The sequence below is a fragment of the Herpailurus yagouaroundi genome, unplaced genomic scaffold, assembly GCF_014898765.1.
Source record: "Herpailurus yagouaroundi ecotype Mexico unplaced genomic scaffold, PumYag 197, whole genome shotgun sequence".
Classification (NCBI taxonomy): Eukaryota; Metazoa; Chordata; class Mammalia; order Carnivora; family Felidae; genus Herpailurus; species Herpailurus yagouaroundi.
Genome location: NW_024412428.1, coordinates 22,639,588 through 22,665,941, shown reverse-complemented (window position 1 = coordinate 22,665,941; position 26,354 = coordinate 22,639,588). Strand labels below are relative to the sequence as shown.

At 39.4% G+C, this 26,354-nt stretch overlaps 2 protein-coding genes across 8 annotated transcripts in view; one reads left to right on the top strand and one right to left on the bottom strand.

Annotated features, from left to right (window-relative positions):
- Positions 1–1,482: 1,482 nt before the first annotated feature.
- On the top strand, positions 1,483–11,410 carry NUDT15 (nudix hydrolase 15). Of its 6 annotated transcripts, none has more exons than XM_040448427.1 (4): positions 1,484–1,718; positions 5,301–5,518; positions 7,295–7,390; positions 10,896–11,410. In XM_040448427.1, exons 1-4 carry the CDS (start codon positions 1,561–1,563, stop codon positions 11,033–11,035), a joined length of 612 nt encoding a protein of 203 aa, XP_040304361.1. In that variant the 5' UTR covers positions 1,484–1,560; the 3' UTR covers positions 11,036–11,410. The 6 variants fall into 6 exon arrangements, with proteins under 6 accessions (XP_040304367.1, XP_040304361.1, XP_040304362.1 ...); XM_040448428.1 differs by having other exon boundaries at positions 1,487–1,718; positions 5,322–5,518; XM_040448429.1 differs by lacking the exon at positions 1,484–1,718 and adding an exon at positions 2,072–2,341 and having other exon boundaries at positions 5,322–5,518.
- Positions 11,411–18,597: 7,187 nt separating this feature from the next.
- Positions 18,598–26,354, bottom strand: part of MED4 (mediator complex subunit 4) — a 46,502-nt gene continuing 38,745 nt past the window's right edge. For both annotated transcript variants that reach the window (XM_040448426.1, XM_040448425.1), the window contains exons 5-8: positions 24,846–24,903; positions 23,260–23,346; positions 21,649–21,780; positions 18,598–19,295 (exon numbers count right to left, since the gene is read on the bottom strand). In XM_040448426.1, the coding sequence (XP_040304360.1) occupies positions 19,123–19,295; positions 21,649–21,780; positions 23,260–23,346; positions 24,846–24,903 (450 nt within the window). In that variant the 3' untranslated portion in view covers positions 18,598–19,122. The remainder of the gene's footprint in view (positions 19,296–21,648; positions 21,781–23,259; positions 23,347–24,845; positions 24,904–26,354) is intronic.

Genomic DNA, 26,354 nt, shown 5'->3' with positions numbered 1-26,354 from the left:
ATTAGGATGATTTTTTTTTTTTAATTTTTTTTTTCAACGTTTATTTATTTTTGGGACAGAGAGAGACAGAGCATGAACGGGGGAGGGGCAGAGAGAGAGGGAGACACAGAATTGGAAACAGGCTCCAGGCTCTGAGCCATCAGCCCAGAGCCTGACGCGGGGCTCGAACTCACAGACCGCGAGATCGTGACCTGGGTGAAGTCGGATGCTTAACCGACTGCGCCACCCAGGCGCCCCTATTAGGATGATTATATGTGTTTCCTCTTTCTCTCTTTTAATACAGTAAATTACATTGATTTTTCAAATATTAAGCCCACCCTGTATTTTACCCTTGTCCAGTGGTGACATATGATCCTTTCTATATGTTGCCAATTTTTATTTGGGAAAATATTACAGAATATCTTTCTGATACCTAACTTATTAAAGGATGCATTTGTGGGTGGAAGGACAGATGCTGTACAAGTATTTAGTCACTCACCTGAACATAAATAATAAGCTTATTACTCTGAAATACAAAGGCAAATGTCAGAAATAATAGTTCAAAGAGCTAAAAGTGAATGAAAGGAGTACTAGGGGGTAAAGTTCTCCCTACCCATCCTTACTTCATTTTCTACCATTTGACTTTTTAAATTATATGTACATTATTTTGGTAGAAGTAAAACTTATTTTAATTTTTTTTTAATGTTTCACTTATTCTTAGAGAGAGACAGAGCACGAGCGGGTGAAGGGCTGAGCAAGAGGGACACAGAATCCGAAGCAGGCTCCAGGCTCTGAGCTGTCAGCACAGAGCCTGACACCGGGCTTGAACTCACAGGCTGCGAGATCATGACCTGAGCCGAAGTCAGACGCCCAACAAACTGAGCCACCCAGGCGCCCCAAACTTAATTTATTTTAATGAAAAAAAAAAAATTAAATCCTCCCCATTCAAAGTCTAGTTATTTGTTCGTTTTTAGTTCACTTTCATTACAATTCTGTTTCAGGTGGGATTATTTTGCCAGTGCATGGTGTGCAAACAACTGGAACAGTGCCTGTCTTTCCTCTCAAATATCTAGCTCCTTCCAGCACAATTTATTGTTTGTCCTTAATTTTTTCCCATGTTGTGTTAATACTCTCAATTATTTATACTAGGTTGTTTCTCTACTATCCGTCCTTGTCCCGGTCCAACAATGACTGGAGTTATAACTAGAATGAATTTACTGTGGTGGTGAAGTTCACCCAAACACAAAGAAATGGGAAGTGCAAAGGCCCAGAGGTTTATAAAAGCGTGTGGCTGGTAAACGCATGACGGAGGAATCTGAGAATAAAGAATAATAAACGTTGAAAGTACAACAGTAAGTGGCATTACTTAAAACGAAACCTTGACGGACAGTCCTGGGGTAGGCATCGCGACACTTCTCAAGCTGGGATCCCCACGTGAAGCAGAGACACCACGCACGAAGGCTAAGTCCCAGGGACTCGGGCTTTGATTTCGGGGGCCCGCGCAGGCTCAGCGAGACTGGTCGTGGCCCATGGGGCGGGACGAACGTCACTTCCCGCAGCCTCTGCCGGGTCTCGCGCGCTATGACGGCCCGCGCGGAGCCGCAGGGTAGGCGGCCCGGAGTCGGGGTAGGAGTAGTGGTGACTAGCAGCAGGCATCCTCGTTGCGTCCTCCTGGGGAAGAGGAAAGGGACTGTAGGAGCCGGCAGTTATCAACTCCCCGGGGGCCATTTGGAATTCGGGTGAGCAACCACCGAGCCCACCGGAGGAGAGCCGAACGTGCACGGGAAGGACGAGCTCTCCCCGTGCGTGCATCCTTGCGTCGTTGCGTGTGCGCCGACGCTGCGTCATCTCGCGCGTTCCTCTGTTCTCTCCTAGGGCCGCAGCGCTCCTGGGTGCAGGCGCCGGCCGGGAGGGGGCGCTGAGCTGCGGAGGGCTGGCTAAGGGTCTGTGGTCGGCCTGAGCCCCGCCAGCCCAGTCCTTTTTCTGCCGGCAGCCTTCTATCCGCGCCTGCGGGCTGATGTGTAGGGTGTGTTTTTCTTAATGTTTACATGTAAGAGGCGGAAAGTGGGTCTTTATGAAGATCTAGCCCAGTTGTGTCAGTTCAGGCACTTGCACGGTTCGGGCTGTGCACTAAACGTACACGGATGGACGGCCTGTATCCTGCCCGCGCAGGTTTGGCCAAGCACATGGGCTAGTGAAACTCTGGGCCTCGGTGTCTTCATCTATACAGTGGGGAGGTTGGACGGAGCACTCTTTAACGTGGCGTTCTGTGTTTGATGGCGGATCAGACCGATAAAAGAAGTTGGACAGTTAAGGGTCAGATCTACCCAGTAGTGCGGAAAGCCGGGGATTTTGCTAAAAGGTGGGTTCTGAAGTGAGAATAGGTTAAAGTCAACGGTGGATGAACAGTATCTAAAGCGATCAGAGCCAGCGCTTGTTTTTCCATTAGTGTAAAAGTGCAAACATACGTGAAAGTAAACAGTTGGTGAATCCTCATGTACTTACTACTCGGCTTGTTCTTGTTTCATCCTTACTGCTCCATCCCAACAGACACACAGATCCCTTGTTTTCTAGACTCTTCTGAAGGAAAACGCGGACATTTTTTATACCGCCCATAAACAGTTCGTTATGTACCTGTCATAGGCTTTTTTAAAAAATGTAACTCCATTTTCACACCATAAGAAAATACGTTTTCACACCTTAAAAAGATAATTCTTTAATAACCTGTGATATAGTCAGTCTGTACCACTTTCCCCATTTGTCTTGAAAATGTTTTGTACCAATCAAGATCAAAGGAAGATTGTACTTTGGGATTGATTGTAATTTGGGATTGATAAATTTAAGTCTCCAAATCTAACAGTAATCCCTCTTTCCCTTTTTTTTACCATCCCATGTTGAAGGGTATGGGTCATTAGGAGAATTTCTTACATTCTGACTATATTCTTGGAATCTACCTATTTGTTATAAAGTGCTAGAGACTTGATGCAAGTGCCTTTTAATCAGACTTTGTCTATGATAAAACATGGAATTCCTATGATCTTTTAGCACATGGAATTTTTTAAATGGTTTTCGGGATTTTAAAAAGCATCAATAAGTTTATCATTTTTAGATAATTAAGATAAAAATTTTTTAAAAATTTTTTTCATGTTTATTTTTGAGAGAGACAGAGCGGGAGCAGGGGAGGGGCAGAGAGAGAGGGAGACACACAATCCAAAGCAGGCTCCAGGCTCCGAGCTGTCAGCACACAGCCCGACGCAGGGCTTGATCACACGAGCTGCAAGATCATGACCTGAGCCGAAGTCGGCCACTTAACCAACTGAGCCACCCAGGTGCCCCTAGATAATTAAGATAAACCTTCAGTTAATAACTAATAAAATTTCCAGGTTAAGGGTCACATTGCCCAGAGGGACTCACTGTATTGTACTTTGTCAATTGCAATGGCTAGAGATAGATATCTTAATGCTAACACAATAAAGTATTGGAATCTTTACTCAGATATCCAATGATAATAGGCAAAATTGTCCTTTAATGAGCTTTTTACTGAGTGCTAGATATTATGCCAAGCTCTTCATATGTATGCTTTCACTTATCTTTATATGACTGGTACACTGAATGGGCTAAGTTTGAGAGGAGACACAAATAGAAAATGGCTTTATTTTCTCCTTCCCTTGTCTTTATAATTTTTTTTTTTAAGTTTACTTATTTATTTTGAGATAGGCAGAGACACTGCCAGTGGGGTAGGGGCAGAGAGAGAGGGAGAGAGAAAGAATCCCAAGCAGGCTCCACATTGCCAGTGCAGAGCCCGACACGGGGCTAAAACCCACAAAACCAAGAGATCATGACCTGAGTGGAAACCAAGAGTTGGAGGCTTAACTGACTAAGCCACCCAGGCACCCCTCCTTCTGTTGTCTTTCCCTTTTCTGCTGTTCTCTGACATTTCCTGCAAATTCTATTGTTTTCCTGTCACTTGATTAGAAAAATAAATCACGTTTGGTCATTATGATCCACTTCCAAGCATTTGTCTGTAATGGGGAAAAGGAGAGAGGAGGAAGACCTCCTCCTTTTCTCACTGTTTCTGGTTTCCTTCCCTCTCCAGGATGTTGGGGAGGGAGAGGGTGGGCCAAACTTTTTACATGACTAGTGCTGCTGTGATCCATCCATTGGTGCCCTCTGGATGTTGTGCCCTCTTCCTCAGGGTATGTCTGTTGGTTGTTTGGAAATCCCACAAGGATGTCTCTCCTGCACAGTTCTCAGACATAGGTGGCTGATTTAGCTCTTGCTTATTAGAACACTACCTTGCTTTTTTTTTCTGCTGGGATCCCCAGCAGTCTCTTGTAGCATCTACTGGACCCAGAAGAAAATTCACAATGGAAGTAATGCCCTCACTGTCACCCTTTCTCCTTGCTCATTCATCATGGGCTTCTGTAGCCAGTCTCCTGCTTTCCAGATTCTCAAAGTGGGAATAAACGTCAGCTTCTCTATTCATGTACATCCCTAAACACCAAGGGACACTTTAGACTTGCCCAAGAGCTCTTACCTTTGTACCACCTCTACTCTGAATCACAGGCGTGTGAGTTTCTGCAGCTGGATATGACTTTAGCAGGGGAGGAACACGCCAGTATCTCCTTGGGAATCACACCCAATCTCTGTGAACAGTTTTCTTGAAGCACCTCTCACTTGGCTTCAGGTAGAGTTGTCCTTTCATCAGGATGAAGGAAAACGCTGCTACTATGCTTGAAAATTCATAACTTTCCTCCCTGCCCTAAATCTCCTTTCTTATTATGTAGAGTGGGTAGGGTGAAGGTCAAAAGACTTGCAAGCCTTTAGATGGCATCTGTTTGCTCTCTTGCCATACTCTTTAGAATTTGAGGTGTTTATTGCCTATTGTCCTGAATTTTAAGGCTTCAACGAAAATTCTGAGACTGCAGGAAAAGACATCATCCACTTCTTGATACACTTGCAACAACCCCGTTGGAAAGTAGTATTACCTCTTTTTATTAGGTTTAGCTGACTCCAAAGCCTGTGCTCTTAACTGTATACTTAACTGTCTCCTGATTGCATACAGTTGCCAGGCACGTGAACTAGTGCTGAATTGGCTAAATGTTCTTTTTTTCTCAATAGGAAGTCCTTTTGGTCTTCAGATAACTTCGGATACTTTATAGTTGAGATAAAGAGAATGTCCAAAGGCAGTGTTGTTGATTGATTGTTAGAAGGCAAGAGCCAATTACAGGGTTTTTTGTTTTTTGCTTTAGACTAGAAATTTCTAGGCAGGAATTTCATGGCAAAAAAATAATAAGTTACATAACTAAAATTGAATACAGTGCTGTGCTTCTGTCTTCCAGTGAAACGTGGGAAGAATGTGCTCAAAGGGAAACCTGGGAAGAAGCAGCTCTTCGCTTGAAAAATGTTCGCTTTGCCTCAGTCGTGAATTCCTTTGCTGAGAAAGAAAATTACCATTATGTGACAATACTAATGAAAGGGGAAGTGGACATGACTTATGATTCAGAACCAAAGAACACAGAGCCTGAAAAAAATGAAAGTAAGAGAATTATGTGTAATAATTCATGTTCTTTGAGGAGCTTATCATCTGAGTATTACATTATGTTTGCCATGCAAAGAGAATTAGTCTTTTCATACAGAAGTGTAAATACATATACTTAAATCCTGGAGACATAAGCATATAGCAGGAAACAGAACTGGCCTGGAGCCAGACTACTTGACTTGCATCCTGGTTTTTCCACGTAGAGGTTTGTAACCTTGGGCAAGTTATTTCATGTCTCTGGGTCTCTTTTCTCCTCTGTGATAATAGCAACTACCTCTGATGGGTTGTTGTAGGGATAAAATTAGTTAATACATATAAAGAACCAAATGAACACTGTAAGTACTCAGTAAGTCTTAGTTTTATTTTTAGCATTTAATTTTGCTTCAGACTGATTTTAAGCAAAACGGTGAAGGTGCCATCCTCAGTTTTCTCACCTGTGTAAGAAAGATACAAATTTCCTTGCATGGAGAGTGACTAACCTGACAAAACAATTATCCTCGGTGTCGAGTCGAGTGCTCTGAAAGCTTTAACAACATTGATGTGATTTACTGTGTGCTAAGCATTGTCCTAAGGACTTTGCATGGATCATGTCTCTTCAAATTTCATAAAACTCCATGAGAAGGAATAAAATATCAAACTTACCAAATATATTCTTTGCCTTGTGAAACCTTATCCAAGCGGTCTTGTGTACTGGACCTCCCCTATAAACATTTAATTTATTCTCCAGTACGGAAGAATCTTGTCATTCAACAAATGCTTACTGAGTACTGCATGCCAGGTACCATTCTAGGCGCTAAAGAAACAGTGGTGTGTGGAACAAAGCCCCTCCCCTCTCAGATTTTACATTTTTTTCAATCCGGGGGAAAGGCAACACATTAGCAGATACTTTACAATGTAATTATAAGGAATAAGAATAAAAGTAAAACGGTGTAAAGGATAGTGACCCATGGGTGCTGCATCAGACAGGGTGGTCATGGAGGGCCTCTGAGGAGGGGGCATATGTGCAGAGGCCTGGAAGAAGTGAAATTTCTAGAATGGATAAATCATGAGTTAAGTGGTTTGCAGATTGAATTCATTGACTGAACAGAAGGGCATGTTCTACCCGAAGGCCTGTTGAGTCATATATGACTTTTTATAAAACAGGTAATGACTTGGAATCATCTAAAGTGAACTAGCAACATCTGAGCTATTTTTACTCACTACACTCCAACACCAAACCTGTGGCTCTTTTCTTCACATCAAATAGTTCTCCAGACATCAATTGGATGCCCTGTAATTCAGTTACATTCTTGCACTGTCTACCTGGAGTCAGTGTCAGATCCCAAACATTACAGAGTCCGTCCCACAAGACTGCACCCACTTCAAATACCAGTCGCCAAGTCCTGGCCTCCTGTACTTCTGGTCACCTGGCTATAAATTGGGGTTCCCACAACCTCCTCCTCAGGTTCAGTAATTTGCTAGAATGGCCTTCAGAACTCAGGAAACCACTTTACTTACCTTACCAGTTTGTTATAGAGGAAACAGCTCAGAAACAGCCACATGGAAGACGCACTGGGCAAGGTGGGCAGAGGGAGGGACACAGAGCATCCGTACTCTCAATGAGCACCTTGACGTGTTCACCTCCCAGAAAATTCTCTGAATCCTGTTGTGTGGGGTTTTCATGGAGGTTCCTACGAAATGGGATTGGTACCTATTATCATAGTCTCTATGATTGATTAAATCATTATCTGCTGGTGATTAATTCAATCTCCAGCTCCTCTCCTCTCTCCTCAGGTGGGATGTATCTTTCTGGTCACCAGCCCCCAATTCTGAACCTATCTAAGGATAGGTTCAGCCCAGCCACCCATCAGCTTATTAGCATAAACTCAGGTACGGTTGAAAGAGGCTTATTATGGATAGCAAGTGTTCCTCTAGTCCCTATCACTTAGGAAAATACAAAGGTTTCGGGAACTCTGTGCCAGAAAACAGGGAGGAAAGCTATATATAGATTATGATATAAGGAATATATATATATATATATATATATATATATATATATATATATTTCTTATATCACAGCGACACACATAGCAATACCCAAGAAGTATCCAAAGGCTTTCAGTTGGTCTAAGGTACAACTAAAATCATTCATGCCTTCAGAAGAGCAGGTGAGAAAATGTACCAGGTTCACTGGGGGCGCTGTCTACAAGTTCTTCTATCTCTCACATCCCCAATGATCCTGGATAAAAGGAGGAATAGGAGAGAGGGGAGTCCAGAGTAACAGTGGAAACAAAACTCAGTAGTCTTGACATCCTGAAGCTGTGGGGAGGAACAGTTACTTGTCTTTTTAATATTAAATTGAAGTGTAAATATGTATATTTCCACTTTAATACTTTTTGTAGGACTCAATTTACTTTTTTTCTTTAAAGCAAAGTACAGTTCCCATAACTGAATTTTTAAAAATTAGTTCAAGGGGCGCCTGGGTGGCTTGGTCGGTTGAGCGTCCGACTTCGGCTCAGGTCATGATCTCACGGTCCGTGAGTTCGAGCCCCGCGTCAGGCCTCTGTGCTGACAGCTCAGAGCCTGGAGCCTGTTTCAGATTCTGTGTCTCCCTCTCTCTCTGCCCCTCCCCTGTTCATGCTCTGTCTCTCTCTGTTTCAAAAATAAATAATCGTTAAAAAAAATTAAAAAAAAAATTAGTCCGAGGTGTCATATATTCAGGCAGTAAGCACAGATTATTATTGTTCTCTTTCTTTTTTTAATTTTTTTTTTCAACGTTTATTTATTTTTGGGACAGAGAGAGACAGAGCATGAACGGGGAAGGGGCAGAGAGAGAGGGAGACACAGAATCGGAAACAGGCTCCAGGCTCCGAGCCATCAGCCCAGAGCCCGACGCGGGGCTCGAACTCCCGGACCGCGAGATCGTGACCTGGCTGAAGTCGGACGCCCAACCGACTGCGCCACCCAGGCGCCCCTGTAAATATTTTCATATATACATATAAAAGCTATGCATTCTTTTATATTTTAAAGTTTATTTATTTTGAAAAAGAGGGGGAGAGAGACGATCCCAAGCAGGCTCCATGCTGTCAGCATAGAGCCTGAAACAGGGCTCAAACTCACAAACTGTGAGATCATGACCTGAGCTGAAACCAAGTCATACGCTTAACCGACTGAGTCATCCTGGCGCCCCTATTATTGTTCTCTTAAAAGAGAGCCCTAAACTTGGAAGGAATGACCATATCCTTATTTTTCTCTTTTCTACCAGCAGCAATAACCTGACACAAGATGAGACAAAATGATGAAATACTTTGGTTTTGCATACTTAGCGTCCTTCACGAGGAGCAGACATGGTATTCATCAGTGGAGAAGGGCTGAGGGGAAAACAGCAGAGCCACTGACTGTCCCATCAGTTCTGACCAATCTCCAGCCGGCTGCCTCTGCCTCCCCGCCTCCGCCTCTGTTGGGGTTGGGGTTGCTGAAGCCTGGTGCAAGGCACAACTTCCTGTCCTGCTCTGCACTGTAGGCCTGTATTTCTAGTTTCTTCTTCTGACGTTAGAAGGCATCTCAGGTTCGGTTGGGGTGTTCAGCTTCAAATCGTACTCGCTAGTTTTCCTTTACTGAACTTTGAATGCCTAAAGAGCAGATGTTTGGGCTCATTCACCTTTGACTCTCCCGTGCCTGGCTCCTATTCAGAGTATATTGTTCAGACCATGTTGAAGGAAGAAGGGAACAAGGGGATGAGGTTCTTCAGTATAGTATCTAGACCGGCCTACATTTGAACGACTTCTAAAAGATTATTATCCTACGTTATAAAGTTCTGTGTTAGAGTTTTTGTTACTATGTTATGGTATGTAATGTTTTTCCCTTCCTAGAATCTGGTAGTTTTGACTCATTTTTAGATGCCTTGTGATTTTTTTTCATTTATATAACTTTTTTTGAGCTTGTCCACCTTCATTTTGTTGACCTTCTCACAGGCTAGTAATCTGAGGTCACACAGTATGATTTTATAAGGCCCAAGGTTACTAGCACCAAGTCAGATTTGATCAGAAACACTGATTCCTCAAAAAAAAAAAAAAAAGAAAAAGAAAAAAAGAAACACTGATTCCTCTCTAGCCTTTCATAACAACATAGCAGGAGTTATTTCCACTTTTTGCCCATTGAGAGCTCCTGCTGGGTAGCCAGCTGCACCACAGCCAGGGTGCAGCAGCTCTGTGGTGGCGGTTTTATTTATAGCATAAAGATGCGTTTTCTCTCCCATGTTCGTCAGATCCTGGATCTGGATCATCTGCTTCAGGTTACTGGTTATGACATCTTTTCTCCAGCCATCCAATTATAATCAGGAGGATCAGCCAGATGCTTCATTTTCTCGCAGACAGGATAAACTTGACAGACAGCTCCCTTGCGACTGTTAATTCCACATCTTGCAGCACATTGTTGGGTGACACCTCTCTCCCTCTCTCTCTCTGTCTCTCTTTCTCTCTCCCTCCTTCTGTCCTACTCTCTTTCTCTTAGACTCTTAGGTCACAGTTGCTGATCACTCCTTCCTGAACTTGTTCTAATTTCATGGATTCTTTGTCCCCTGTCCCAGAGTGAATCTGCATACCTGTATCTTACAGGCAGAGAAACACTTAGTGGAAGAAACTGCATTTAAACATAAGTATGTGCGTGTGACCATGAAGAAACTTAGAACATGGAGTGTACATCTTAGTAATATAATATTTATATATTCACCTGTTATGAGCATCTGTGCTTTCATGTTCCTTACATTTAAGTCATCAAAGAGAATACTGTTGCCTAGAGCATTTTTCTAGGATTTTGTGTATTTCACAATAGATACTGTTAAATCTTTCCTTTTTCAATGGATTTTTGAAAATCAGTCCCATCCATACTGTCTTTCTATCTAAAGTGTACCACAGCCAGAGAATATTTTTATTCTCTGCACAGCTTCCATTACTTTTTAACAAGATGGAGGATAGCTTAGAAATGTAACTTACCTTATTCTTTAGGTGGGGCAGCTGGTTTGTTTTCATGTAGTGTTGCCACCTGTCATGTGTAAAGTTCTGTATGTTTTGTTCAGCCAAATATTCAAGCAAAAATTGAATTCTCTTAACTCTGGATTTTACCATCATGGGGCCCTTGTAAGCTTGGTCTCATGTTGAAATAACAGCATGTTTTAAATGATCCCCCTTCTGTTAAGATCTTCATTCTAAAGGCAAATGATGTTGGTACAGCTGAGCTAATGCATGGCATCACTGTGATTAGTAGCATGTTATTATTAGTTGCAAGTCATTTTTATATTTAATTAATTTTTTCGAAGTATAGGTTAACTTGCCAAAATAAATATTCTTTGTTTCCTTCCAGCTAAATAAATTGATTTGGTATCTTTCTTTTCTAGGTTGGGAATGGGTTCCCTGGGAAGAATTTCCTCCACTGGACCAGCTTTTCTGGGCACTGCGGTGTTTAAAGGAACAAGGCTACAATCCATTTAAAGAAGATTTAGATCACCTGGTAGGATACAAAGGTCATCATCTCTAGGGGAAGAAGAAGATAACCTGATATACTTTGAAAAAACAAAATAAGGTTCTGTGAGAGAATGAAAAATACCTACATTTCAGAACAACTCCATCTTACGTAAAAACTTCTATATGCTTGCCAGTTGATTTGCTGCCTTTTAATATACCCACCACCCTTTCAGCCAGTACTTATGAAAAATTTGCTGGCATGATGTCATCAATTGCATTTCAGACTCAGAAAATGTGCTGAATGGTGATACTGTGGCAATTCTGCTTTCTGTATTTTTCTGTGATATTTACTGTGCAGTTTGTCATTACCAGCCTGCCTGGCATGGAGGGCTATAGAATTTGCCCTAGTGTTTCTGTTCAAATAGAGATCCTAATTCAGATGCTAACACAGTATGCCTGTTGCGGAATTTATCACGTTTGTTGACTTTCCTTGTCTGTTTTATTTAAAACAAAATTTTTGGTACTATAGTGTGACAGTCTTTGCAACTGGAGTGACAGGACAGGTCATGAGGGTATATTTCCCAGGTTTCTGATTCAGAAGCTACCTCAAGAGAAGTGAGACAAACTGTCTGAGATACTATACTGTCATTAACAGGCCATGGACTTTTGGATTTCGCACATAATCTTTGTGAGATCCAGCTTCCTTATAGGTAAAATGAGATTAGACTAGGGCAGTGGTCCTCCAGGTGACGTCTGGGGAGGTCCATGAGACCCTTTCAAGGGCACTCAAGGTCAAAGATGTTTTCATAATAGGCAGGACATTATTTTCCTTTCTCATTGTCATTCTTTCATGAGTGTACAGAGAAGCTGTCCAGAGGCTAAGTGATGTGTGGTACTGTAACAGATTGAATTTAAGAGGAAACCAGGCAAGCCTTATGGATGAAACCGTTCCATAGGTTTATCTCAAATATAGTTGATTGGGAATTCATTGATTCTTCAGGTTAGTGATTATCCAAACAGATGTCTTATAGCTTCAAAAACTTACCACAAAGTAGAGTTTTTCCATATCTGCTACTTTAAATTCTTAACGGACAGGTTCATTAGGAGCTTATGAGATTGTTTTGTTTGTTTTTGTCTTACATACACGTAATTAGATACGAAAGTTTATGGAAAGAAAAAAACTAACCTGGGCTATATGTGGAATTTGAGAAACTCAACAGATGAACATAGGGGAAAGGAAGAAAAAATAAGATAAAAACAAAGAGAGGCAAATCATAAGAGACACTTAAATACAGAGAACAAACTGAGGGTTGTTGGAGGGGGGGTCTGAGGGAGAGGTGGATTAAATGGGTGATGGGCATTAAGGAGGGCATTTTGCAGGATGAGCACTGAGTGTTACATGTAAGAGATGAATCACTGGGTTCTACTTCTGAAGCCAAGACTATACTGTATATTAAATAGCTTGAATTTAAATAAAAATAAAATGAGATGAAATTTAAAAAAGAAGTATTTTCAATAAGATGTGAAAAAAAAATTTTTAAGTTAAGTTTCATGTTAGAAGGGGATTGCATTTCCCCCAGCACCTAATATGCTCCTTTGGCATCTGTAATCACTCAGTAAATATTTCTCTAAATAAGCAGATGACTGGAGGAGGATTTAGAACTCTTAGGTAAGCAGTTAATTCTTAGATGGTTTGAGAATTACCTTTAATGGAAAAAAACTAATGCTGACTACTAGCAATATTCTCATACAATTAAATGTCTGCTACAGTTCCTGAAGTATGCCTTGCTCTGCCAGGACACTGGGGAGTCTGAAATATCTCTCCTTTCATCTGTGTGCCAGGTCAATCCCTGAGGTGTCCTGTATCCCCTGATAAGCAAGTGCAGTATCCTAGCAAAAACCCTCCCAGTGGAGCATGTGGTGAATTCAGCCTCCCTTGGAGAAACAGTTAATAGCTATCCAAATAAGGCAAATGCTTTCAAATAAAATACTGTCTTTGGGGCAGGAGGAATCACATTAACTGAGAACTGTGGAGAAGGAAAGCTCAGGGAATCATCTACGGTGGAGAAAACAAAGTCTTCTTCCAACATAAGATCAGTCATATCGATGCCTTTTTAAAAAATAATTCGACTATTCATGTTGTACTTAGAAGCCAGTGCTTTGCTTGAGTAGCCTTTGTGAAGAATGCAAATAAAGATAACAGCACACAATGACTGAGAGGCATGGACCAAGCCTTCCGCTTTATGGACTTGACAAAGTGAACACGTGAGTTCATAGTTGAGATCCTCCATAAGCATTTAGTTTATACCTACTGAGTGTCAAGTACTATGATAGGTACTTAATTATATTGTAAGTTGAATCTATCACAGTTAATCCCAAATTTCCATTCTAGATTTCCCACTTTTAGTATGCTATGTTTAAGTATTTGGCTTTTTGCCTAATAATGCTCAGTAGCTCTGTATGCAATGACATAGGACTTCTCATTTTACTTATCAGAACAGATCATGGGCAGAAGGAACAAAGTAGCAGGCGGGCAAGCCAAGCTGTTCACCAGCTTGTTTGACTTCATCCTCCTGTCCTCTGTTCTTTTCCTTCTTTACAGATTCACTTTCCACCCATTGTTGAGGACTCTCCAAAAGACATTATGTACAGCTCAGACCTTTTTCCTAAGCTTCAGATCCAGCCACACACCACCCATCTCTACCTGAGCTTTTCCGTCCTTCTAATTTGTTATGTTCCAAACTGAAGTTGCCTTTGTATTCCTCTCCAGGAATGACTCCATTACCTGCTGAATTGCTCAAATTAGACTCCCTTCCCCCACGTAAAGCAGCCACCATCTCTTGTCCATTCTGTTTCTTTCATGTCTTCTGAATCCATGTCCCGTGAGGTTGTCCCAGCTGCCTCTCCTCTAGTGTAGGGGTGCTTGTCCTCTTTTTCCCAGACTGCACCTGCAGTTTTTACCCCTCCAACTAACTGATTGAGGTCAAATACACATGACATAAAATTTATCCTGACTTATTTTTGACGCCTAGAGAGCCTTTTCAGAAAATTAAATCTCATGGTCATTAGGCTCGTTTCCAATTGAGGCTGTTACAAATAAGGCTGCTATGAGCATGTGCGCATGCTTTCTTTAGGGTTCACGTGTGTGCTGATTTCTGTCGGATGTAAACCTAGGAATGGGAAGGCTGGGTCACAGAGTATACAAATCTTTGCTAAAGAGATCTTTTTCATGTTATTTATTTATGTATTTATTTAAGTAGGGGAGGGGCAGGAGACAGAGATGGAGAATCTTTTTTTTTAAGATTTTATTTTTTAATTTACATCCAGCTTAGTTAGCATACAGTGCAGTAATGATTTCAGTAGATTCTAGTGATTCATCCTCTACATATAATACCCAGTGCTCATCCCAACAGGTGTCTTCCTTAATGCCCCTTACCCACTTAGCCCATCCCCTCACCTACACCCCTCCAGCAACCCTCAGTTTGTTTTCTGTATTTAAGAGTCTCTTATGTTTTGTCCCCCTCCCTGTTTTTATATTATTTTTGCTTCCCTTCCCTTATGTTCATCTGTTTTGTATCTTAAATTCCACATAAGTGAAGTCATATGATATTTGTCTTTCTCTGACTAATTTTGTTTGGCATAATACCCTCTAGTTCCATCCACTTTGTTGCAAATGGCAAGATTTCATTCTTTTTGATTGCTGAGTAATACTCCATTTCATATATATACCACTTCTTCTTTATCCATTCATCTGTTGATGGACATTTGGGCTCTTTCCGTACTTTGGCTATTGTCGATAGTGCTGCTGTATACATTGAGGTGTATGTGCCCCTTTGAAACAGCACACCTGTATCCCTTAGATAAATACCTACTAGTGCAGGTGGGTTGTAGGGTCGTTCTATTTTTAACTTTTTGAGGAACCGCCATACTGTTTTCCAGAATGGTTGCACCAGCTTGCATTCCCACCAGCAGTACAAAAGAGATCCTCTTTCTCTGCATCCTCGCCAACATCTGTTGTTGCCTGAGTTGTTAATATTAGCCATTCTGACTGGTAGGAGGTGGTATCTCATTGTGGTTTGGATTTGTATTTCCCTGATGATGAGCCATGTTAAGCATTTTTTCATGTGTCTGTTAGCCATCTGGATGTCTTCTTTGGAAAATTGTCTATTCACGTCTTTTGCCCATTTCTTGACTGCATTCTGCTTTTCGGGTATTGAGTTTGAGAAGTTCTATATAGATTTTGGATACTAACCCTTTATCGGATATGTCATTTGCAAATATCTTCTCCCATTCCATTGGTTGCCTTTTAGTCTTGCTGTTTCTTTCCTTCATTATGCAGAAGCTTTTTATCTTGATGAGGTCCCAGTTCATTTTTGCTTTTGTTTCCCTTGCCTCGAGACATGTTGAGTGAGAAGCTGCTGCACCTGAGATCAAAGAGGCTTTTACCTGCTTTTTCCTGGCAGATTTTGACGGCCTTCTATCTTACGTTTAAGTCTTTCATCCATTTTGAGTTTATTTTTGTGTATGGTGTAAGAAAGTGGTCCAGGTTCATTCTGCTGCAGGTCACTATCCAGTTTTCCCAACACCATTTGCTGAAGAGAATATTTTTATTTTATTGGATATTCTTTCCTGCTTTGTCAAAGATTAGTTGGCCATATGTTTGTGGATTCACTTCTGGATTCTCTATTCTGTTCCACTCATCTAAGTGTCTGTTTTTGTGCCAGTACCATACTGTCTTGTTACAGCTTTGTAATAACAAGTCCCAGATTGTGATGCCTCCAGCTTTCCTTTTTCAGGATTGCTTTGGCTATTCAGGGTCTTTTCTGGTTTCATACAAATTTTAGGATTGTTTGTTCTAGCTCTGTGAAGAATGCTGGTGTTATTTTGATAGGAATTGCATTGAATATGTAGATTGCTTTGGGTTGTATTGACATTTTAACAATATTTGTTCTTCCAATCCAGGAGCATGGAATATTTTTTCATTTTTTAATGTCTTCTTCAATTTCTTTCGTAAGCTTTCTATAGTTTTCAGTGTATAGATTTTTCACCTCTTTGGCTAGGTTTACTCCTAGGTATTTTATGATTTTTGGTGCAATTGCAAATGGGATCGATTCCTTGATTTCTCTGTTGCCTCATTATTGGCGTACAGAAATGCAACTGATTTCTGTGCACTGATTTTATATCCTGCGACCTTGCTGAATTCACGTATCAGTTCTAGGAGGTTTTTGGTGGAATCTCTGGTTTTTCCATAGAATATCATGTCAGAGAGACAGAGAATCTTAAGCAGGCTCTGTGGGGCTTGATCTCACAACCATGAGATGTCTTGAGCCAAAATCAAGAGCCACTTAACCAACTGAGCCATCCAGGCACCCCACTAAAGAAATCTTAAGTGCTCTCTTTATAAGGTGCCTCTTCAGACCTCCTGGGGGTATTATATAACATATGATATATAGAGAGATATAGATATAACATATGATATGTGGATATATCTATATATATCCTGCTTTCTAAAATATTTTTAGGGGCGCCTGGGTGGCGCAGTCGGTTAAGCGTCCAACTTCAGCCAGGTCCCGATCTCGCGGTCCGTGAGTTCGAGCCCCGCGTCGGGCTCTGGGCTGATGGTTCAGAGCCTGGAGCCTGTTTCAGATTCTGTGTCTCCCTCTCTCTCTGCCCCTCCCCCATTCATGCTCTGTCTCTCTCTGTCCCAAAAATAAACGTTAAAAAAAAAAAATATATATATATATATATATATATTTTTTTTTTTTCTTTTTAAATCCAAATTGTGAGATACACTTAGACCCCAGGGTTTTGGATGAGAGGTCATAGAACTGCATATATAAATTTAAGGTGAGTCTGTAGATAGCAGTTTGATGTCACATGAGAACACAGAAAGAAGGCAAGCCAATGAGAGACTTGCCAAACCTCCCTACACCTTGAGCTTGGACTTCTAACCTCTGGAACTGTGTGAAAATAAATTCCCGTTTAAGTCATGAGTCTGTTTTTGTTGTAGCATACCTAACAAACTAAGCTAACAGGTGGCCTAAATCTCAAAGCTTAAGGAACTGTAACAGAATCAATGAACATTTGCTATTGTGGATTCCCACACTTTCCATGCCTGCCATCCTTGAATTGGAACTTTGGCAGCAACAAAGGCATCTCGTATAACAGGGTCCAGAGTGTGAAGTTAACTTTTGATGTGGAAAACAAAAACTGTTAATATGAAAATTTTCAAATATATCAGAAGTAGAGAATAGTACAATGAACTTCCATACACGCTATACTCAGAGTCAGCAGGTACCAAGATTTTGCCTTATTTGGTTCAGCTCTCTCCTTTCCACCTCCTTCTTTTCCTTGGCTGCAGTATATATATATTTTAATTAGACAACCAATATTTTATTATACTGTATAATAGACACTGTTATAACCGCAATTTATGTATAGTGGTATGCCACTGGATTCACATTAATACAAAAGTAAAGAAATTGAACTGTGAGGTAATTTATACTTTGTTAGAATTCCAAACTAGGATACTCATTTCATTCCATGTATTATTAAAGATATCCTTCTAAAAAATGTACTTTGTTCCCAGGAAATTGCAAAAGTTGGAAGACAAATGTTTTTCTATAGGTCATGTTTCATTTAAATATTAAAAAGGAAAAAAAGCTAGAAAAATCGAATTTGCAGTTCATTGCAAGGATGTGATTAAAAACTATATTGCACCTCAGGAAATACATTCTCATTTAAAAAAAAATGTATATATATGTGGATTTTTAAATCCATCCCATCTTTTATCTTTAAAAAAGATAAAGAACCAAAACGTTAATTTCTATGATCTCTAGATAGAATGTTAGTTTTATTTTCTTTGTACTTTACTATACTTGCTAAATGTTCCACTATGGATGTTGTATTACTTTTGCAAATCAGAAACAAAAATTTTTTTAAGTACACTAATACACTAATTTTTTTAAGTACATTAATAAATCAAAATGTAGTTGTGTAAGCACATTATTTAAACATGGAGATTAACCATCAGAATTTAAAACTGCTTAAAAGTGATTCCTTGTGAAAACTGCACTAAGAGGGAAGGTGAAGACAAGACAGTGCTTTCCATTCTAAAAACGTTCAGCCAATCTGTTAGTCTTAAAATCAGACATTATTATGGTAAGTTTTTTTGAAAGAAAGAAATGAAGGAAGGAAGAAAAGAAAGAAAGGAGGGGAAGGGAGGGAGGGAAGGAAGGAGACAGGAGGGAAGGAAGGAAAGAAAGAAGTGAGGGGAGTGAGGGAGGAAGAAAGGGAGAGAGGAAAGAAGGGAGAAAGAAAGAAGGAAATCAGAAGTAAAGAAAAGGAAAAGGAAAAGGAGAAGGGGAAGGGAAGGGAAAAAAAGGAAATAAACTAGTGGGAAGACTAATGGGAAAAAAAGAAGAAAGCAACAACTTCATTTTATTTCTTCTGAGACTGTCATTATGGGCCTTTGTGAAACCTACCAGTTGTGATTACTAGTTCAGCTGAATGCATTACATCATGTTCATTCACACTCCAGAATTCTACTTAAGTATGTATAAAATCAAACTGGATTTACAGAAATAATTTCCTACCTACACTAAAGGAATATTTAAATTTAAAAAAATCATAGAGTACAAACAAAAATATGTTTATTTACACATATTACAATAATTACAGACAGTAAAATTAAGACAACTTCCCATTACTGTGACAGAAGCAACCAGCCTTCACTTTCAAATGAGGGTTTTGTTATTTTGAGATATGATGCACAGTGATCCACTGCCCTTATTTAAAATGCTTCTCTAAATAATTCCAGGGGCTGATTAGTGATATGTACATGGGTTATTTCCCTCAACTTTTATTTCCAGAAATACTATGTACAAGTCCAACATAACTGGAACATAACGGGATAGGGCAGCACTGAAATGAGTAATTTTTTTCCCAACAATAAATTTTGATTATTCTTTAAATATTCACTTAGTGGTTTAGAACTGAAACGATAATTTTTGGCTTAAAAAAGAAAGTCCAGTGATTTTTAATGGGCTGCATGGTTCCACTATAGGCAGTATTACCTGGCTTTTTTTTATAGGCTTGCTATTGTGTAAGAAACAGAATTCCACAGTATTCAATTCTGATGAATTTTGTCTTTTATGTTTTTTAATCAGAGTCACTACTACTGCTTGAGGAGTCTGTTGACATAACTTCTACATCATCTTCATTTTCTTTATTATGCCCTGGAGGTTCCAGCAAAAAGTCATTACTGTGATTCGGTGGTAACATATTCATTGACATGTCATTTGACTGCCATGGATATTGTGGAGCAAGGACATCTGGAGAAAACAAAGCATATATAACAACACTTCTACTATTAATTTACTACTTGATTACTCTTCCCTTCATGCACACAACCTGAAGTAAATATTCTTTTTAAGGCCAGGAATCAAAATATACATTTGGCTAAATTAAGAAAAAGCAAATTTATCAAGGAAAAGCATGATATTTTAATAACTAGAACCTGTGTTTTATTTTTTAGGAAATCATGCTTCCATCTAAGTAACTTTATAGAGTCAGTTGACTAATTTTTCTTTTGTAAGACATTCACAATTACAAATCAAATGTTTTCATATATATGCATATATATGTAAATTATATGCAGATTATATCATTCTCTGTCTATTCTCTCTGTAGATTTTAAAAATTTTTTTTAACGTTTATTTATTTATTTTTTTTGGGGGGGGGGACAGAGAGAGACAGAGCATGAACGGGGGAGGGGCAGAGAGAGAGGGAGACACAGAATCAGAAACAGGCTCCAGGCTCTGAGCCATCAGCCCAGAGCCCAACGCGGGGCTCGAACTCACGGACCGCGAAATGGTGACCTGGCTGAAGTCGGACGCTTAACCGACTGCGCCACCCAGGCGCCCCTCTCTGTAGATTTTAAATAGCTAATATGTACTATACTAAGTATTACAAGTTTAAACTACCTGTTAAGCTTTAAATCCACTCTTCTCCCTGAACCCTGAAAACATCTCCTTTGCCAGCAGCTGCAATGTTAATCTTTGTCAGCAGAGGGCACTGGAGGGACTCTGCAAGGGGAACAGGCCTCTAAGGGATCCGATGTGATGTTTTCCTTCTCACTGCGCAGTGCCTGGCTGGCGTGCAGGACATCAAGTGGTGCTCACCACCTAGCAAGTTGCCGTGGCGTAATGTAATGTCTCACATTACGCCAAAGGTGGCTTCCCAGCAAGGCTCCCTGCGACCCTAGTGGAACACCTCCTGCTTGCCAGCTCTGGCCTGACCTCATCCATCTAACGTCTCTGCCAGCCAGTGGGCCACAGCTATACCCTCTCCACCCAGGGCGCCATGATATGAACCAACAGCCTTGGGATGGGGGTGGGAGGAGCCTCTTCTCAGTTGGGCCCTTCCTTGGGTACTCTATCCTGATCTTAGATGTAGCAGCTGCTCCCACATTTATTACTACTGTATTTTTAAAAAATAGTTCTCTTTACCCTTTAGTAGTATCATCTTGTTACTAGTTAATAATTCTTTAAATTTTCCTTGTTCATACTGCTGATGTCCTTTCTGCCTCCTGACTGGGCTGTGACTGGCATATAATACAGTATAATCAAAATGAGGAAAATGAAAAGATATCAAGGTAAATTAATGCACAGTGAGTTCTCAGTTTGTACGTTAGATAAACATGATGTTTACATAGCATTTTCAGTAACAAAGGAACATCCTTACAATAAAATATGAAGCAGAAAGCATTATCTAGGGCATGTTTTAAACACTGTAAAAAATACAAGGAAAAAAATGAAATAGGTAAAATATTAAAAGTGATTGCTCAAAAAAACCCATAGTTTTTGGTTTTTATAACCTTTTTTATTAAAACTTATTAAATGTTCTACCAAACAAAAACAAAAGTCACCTACAAAAAATAAACGTTGGGGAACATAAATAAAGGTTAAGAATAACTCAAAACTATACGCAAAACTTGAGGAAGGATGAAATTCAGAATAAACTGAGTCACACAAGAGTGCTGTTTTATTTAGTTATTAAAAAGTCTGTAAAAAGCTTTGTTATTCATTTGGTTAATTTGGAGTTTTTCAGGAGTGGGTTCACTTTGTATTCTTTAAAATGAACATATGTATTTCTTATTCTGTTTTTATACCATATTTCACAATTTTATTTAAAAAGCTATGTTTAGATCCTAATAATAATAAAAGAGAGGCCTAATGCCCAAGGAAAATAACCTATTAAAAAATGAGAGAAAAGTCGATTTATTGTAGTTTCATAAACTCAAGCTAGAACAATCTTTAAACTAGAGTAAGCAGAGAGCAGGATAATTGGCAGAAAACTGAGCTATTAAAATGAGTTGGGTCAGATGCCTGAAAGGCTCACTAGGTCAAACATCCGCCTCTTGATTTAGGCTCAGGTTATGATCTCACGATTTGAGTTCAAGTCCTGAGTCATGCTCCATGCTGACCATGCAGAGCCTGCTTGAGATTCCCGCTCTTCCTCTCTCTCTCAAAATAAATAAACAAACTTAAAAAATAAAATAAAATAAAATAAAATAAATAAAACAACTTGGGTCTAGAACCTCAAACTTGTTCAACAGCCAGATATTCCATCACCATGTCTGAAAAACCTCAGTCTGTTCGAAAGCATTTTTCTGATCAACATTACCTGGCAATCTGCCTGCTGCAAGTGCATCACCTGGTAAATGACCATTTACACCATTAGTGGAAGGATTGTTCATTTGACCCAATAATCCACTTCTCATCTCTAAATCAGTTGGGTATGGTCTCCGTGGGTCCCCTAAAAAAACAGACTGCTTTTAATTCAATCATATACAAAATAAGCATTGATACCTTCTCTAAAGAAGTATTGATTTTCCTCGGTTCACTCTGAAAAACTCAAACTACATTTCAATTTTGGAACAAGAAGGTCATCTTACCAACTGTTATTAAGAGCATAATATATTTAAAAATACATGCATTTCGTCTCTGAACCTGCATAGAAATATACTACTCTTTATACAAAAAGAGAGAGAGAGAGAGAGAGAGAGAGAGAGAGAAAAGTCTGTCATTTTAGCAATTCCAGATGACAAATTGAGAAAAGTCTGTCATTTTAGCAATTCCAGATGACAAATTAAGAAAATTGTAACAGTCTTGATTCTTGTAATTTACCTGCATTTCCTAGTAAGAAAGTAACAAATGATACATACTCTTGAGGGAGAATAAATAGATCCTGACACACTTCTGTTTATAAGACAGAAAGGACTGACTGGAATGCTTATTTGAAGGACTGTCTAAATTAAAACTTTTTCTAACCAACCTCTTTGATCTTGTCATTTAAAGATTAATTCCTAGAACCTTCCAGGAGAGTATCTAGAGCCAATGTTCATTTCCAATCATGAAGGCATACTGTTTAGTTTGGGGATGATGAAAATTTGGCAGATTTGGACTTTTTGGTAATACTTCTTACTCGCTCCAGATCACTTACCCCCCCAAACTGGTAATTGGTAAAATACCATTCACAAGTTACTGATGTTGAGAGATTTATCTCCCACTCCTCCCAGAAGACTACTGCTCTACATTAGGTCCCTGTCCTATGTACTGTCAATGTATGTTGCAGCTCATTGCTCTTTGCTGTTTCTAATTACTCCTGTTCTTTCCAGTCCCATGTATTTGCTATTGGGGGGTGCTCAGTGCTTCATCTTTATCACCAAAGAGCTGGAATTGTCTGCTTCCAAGGCCAGAACCCTTGAGGAAACTCCAATTGTTCTAAAAGGTGGGCTTCTGGCCAACCTGGGTATTACAGGCATATAAATCTATAGGTTTCGAATCATCACGTATCATCTTGTACTTTTAAACATGAATTTATTATTTTTCTTTAAAAAGGAAAGAAACACAGTTCCTGTGGCAACAGCTTCGTAGAAAATCAAACTGATGGGGCGCCTGGGTGGCGCAGTCGGTTAAGCGTCCGACTTCAGCCAGGTCACGATCTCGCGGTCCGTGAGTTCGAGCCCCGCGTCAGGCTCTGGGCTGATGGCTCAGAGCCTGGAGCCTGTTTCCGGTTCTGTGTCCCCCTCTCTCTCTGCCCCTCCCCCGTTCATGCTCTGTCTCTCTCTGTCCCAAAAATAAATAAACGTTGAAAAAAAAAATTTAAAAAAAAAAAGAAAATCAAACTGATAAAACCCATGGCCCATATTATTCCTTCTAAGATATTAAAGATGTGAAAATCACCTAAGATTTAAAACCACATATGTCTACTTTAAAAAGAGAAGTATTTTACCTGGAACCCAGGTCAGTGGGGCACATACAGCATTACTTGCACTAATCCTATGTGCGTATTTAATTATTTCTTCAGAGGAGATGGCACCTGAGAGTCGAGAGCATAACATGTTAGTCTAGTAACTTACAAGGGCATAAACACGTGCCTCATAGTCACACATCATACTTTATTTTTTATTATCTGTATACAAGATAATCTGAGTTACCTACCTTCCCTAATAAAGCTAATAATACGTATATTGTTAAACTTAAGTCAGAGATTTCCCAACTAAAGAACAAAACGTCCAGAAAAATCATCTGACAAAGTGTCAAACTTGGGACGTTAGCATGATAATGCTCACTATCTCAATTATTAGCTACCATTAAATAGTCTTACTGTTCTGAAAGCAACAGTGAACACAAAGAAAATAGAGGCAAGAGTGTTTTGTCTCCCAATGACAAAGCTATTAAATTAGAACAGCAGTTCACACTATATCACTCAATTGTTGGCTTACTGTGCCACTAAGGATATAAGTAGATCTAAGTAGAAACAAATCCACAATACATTCATTAGACTAAAAAAGGCAAGCCACTAAATAATATGTATAGCATGACCTGGTTTTTGTTTTAGAATATATGTACATATATACTTGTATTGTTCCCATTCTATCTGTATTAAACATCTTTAAAAAAAAAAAAAAAAGTGGACACACACCAAACATTAGCAGTAGTTATCTAAAACAGGAAAAGAAGAAGAAAGTTAGACAACTCTGAGGTGACTAAAGGTAAATCATCTACGAAACCATTAAAGTAACCGAAGTTTGGGGCACCTTGGTTGGTTGAGCTCAGTTGGCTGAGCGTCTGATTTCGGCTCAGGTCATGATCTCACAGTTTGTGGGTTCGAGCCCTGCGTTCGGCTCTGTGCTGACAGCTCAGAGCCTGGAGCCTGCTCTGGATCTGTGTCTCCCTCTCTCTCTGCCACCCCCCACCCCCCGACTCACACACTGTCTCTCTCTCCTTCAAAAATAAACATTAAAAAAAAAAATTTAAAAAAAAGTAACCAAATTTTCATTGTAACTCTACTTTTAGTACACAAACTAAAAAATCCAAAATGGAAGTCTTCTAAGGAGAGGAGCAGGACAGGAAAAGAAGGTCTGCTGGGCTTCTGCACCATTAAATGTGCACACACCCCAAAGCCACATCTAGTTCTGACTTCATGACACTCTAGTCCTGCTCCATTTGTCCACTGCACGTTCTCTTTCACTTTTGCAAGATCCATCTTTTCCAAGATCTATCTCAAATCCCACTTGCTTCCAGATCACAGTTCTTTTCCCTTCTCCCAACAACTTTATACACTCATTGTCATTACTGCGCATTTGGATACAAAGTCGTAACTTGCCATATGTTACTGCTTCTTATAACCTGAGAAAGGTGTGATGTCTCCTCAGTAATACATAGCTCAGTGCTAGAACCTAGCACTTTACAATAAAAATTTATTGGAACCATTTCAAAAGTAGCAAATGATTACCAGTTAATACTCTCATCTGCTTCTTCAAACAAAAACTGGGATTTTTCAGAAAGTCATTCAGTGTTTCCCACTGTACTAACCTTTTCTTGCTTTTTCTATTGATTTGAGTTTTTCTTTTGCTTGGTAAACAGCTGTTGCCTAATTTGAACATTAAAAAAAGAAATACGGTTTATTCTTAACTATATCAAACAGTTTTTGGCTTAATTCACAAAATCATTAATTCCATATGAACAACATGCAAAATTTAGAAATCCCCACAATTTATCTGTAATGTTCTCAAACACGTGGGTATCATTTGTATCAGTTAATGAAAGAAATAACATATGTTCATGAATCAGTCTCCATTCACAAATTCTATCACAAACATGCAAAAGAGATTCTGACCACATACCACCCCAAGAGCATTCGGGTTCAAGGATAAAATATCAAAATGTTTTTTTAGTTTGTAAGATACATTCTTGGATTGATGATCTTATTGATTTATACATTACCACTATCTCTAAGCTTAATGACTACTGTAACGAAAACACCCACAACCACCCCCCACTCCCACTGGAAAGATACATGAAAGGGTAAAATGAAGTTAAGCTAGTATGTATATGCATCTTTAACTGTAACACAGTGGTTAGGAGTATGGAGACAGAGAGAACTAGGTTTAAGTTCTATCTCCCTACTTTTCACTCTCCCTGGGCAAAGTAGTTATCAATTTAAAATCTCAGTTTCTTCATCTGTAAAATGGAATGGTACTAACCTCGCATAATTACTAAGAAAATTAAGTTAAAACATTTAAAGTGCTAGCAAGCACAAGGCCTGATGCACAAGTGCTCAATGTTAGTTGCTATTACCTAAATCATAAAATTCAGTCTTTTTATGGTCCTTGTGTTAACTGTATTTAACTCCATAATTATATTTTTGGAAATCTAAAGAATATAATCTGAAATGCAGAAGAAAAACAAAGTTTTTTTACAGTGATATTCATCAAAGTATTATTATTTTGTAACAGTAAGTTGGAAAACTAAACAAAATGGATACAATATACGAAAAATCCCTCAGTTTTAACAAATGGTAATAGAACACCGTTGGTATCCTACTAATTACAAGATACAAAATGAATTCCTCAGAGGGGGAATAAAAACTATGTTGTGTTGTACACCTGAAACTAAAGTAACATGGTGTATCAACTATACTTTGATTTAAAAAACAATTATAAGCCTACTGGGAAATTAAAAAAAATAAAAGAATACACCTGAGACTGAAATGAAAAGCAAAAAACTATGAATAACAGCACAAAGGGACTGACGGCATTTTTTTCCCTCCTCTTTCTACTTTTCTGTATTCTCTGAATATCTTTTGATAAGCAAGTATTACTTTCCTAATGGAAAATAGATTTTACTATGGTTTTGTTTTTTTTTTTAAAGCATTTACTTGGGGTCATTTTTTCAGCAGGAATGGTTAATTTACCCTGAACCACCCAGGTTTCTATTTATTGGAGCCCAATTGGACACATTTTGAAGATTCATCAGGGATAAGGATTCCAGCAGTGTCTGGTCCATATGAGAATCAAACTCAGCTGTTTCTGTAATATCACC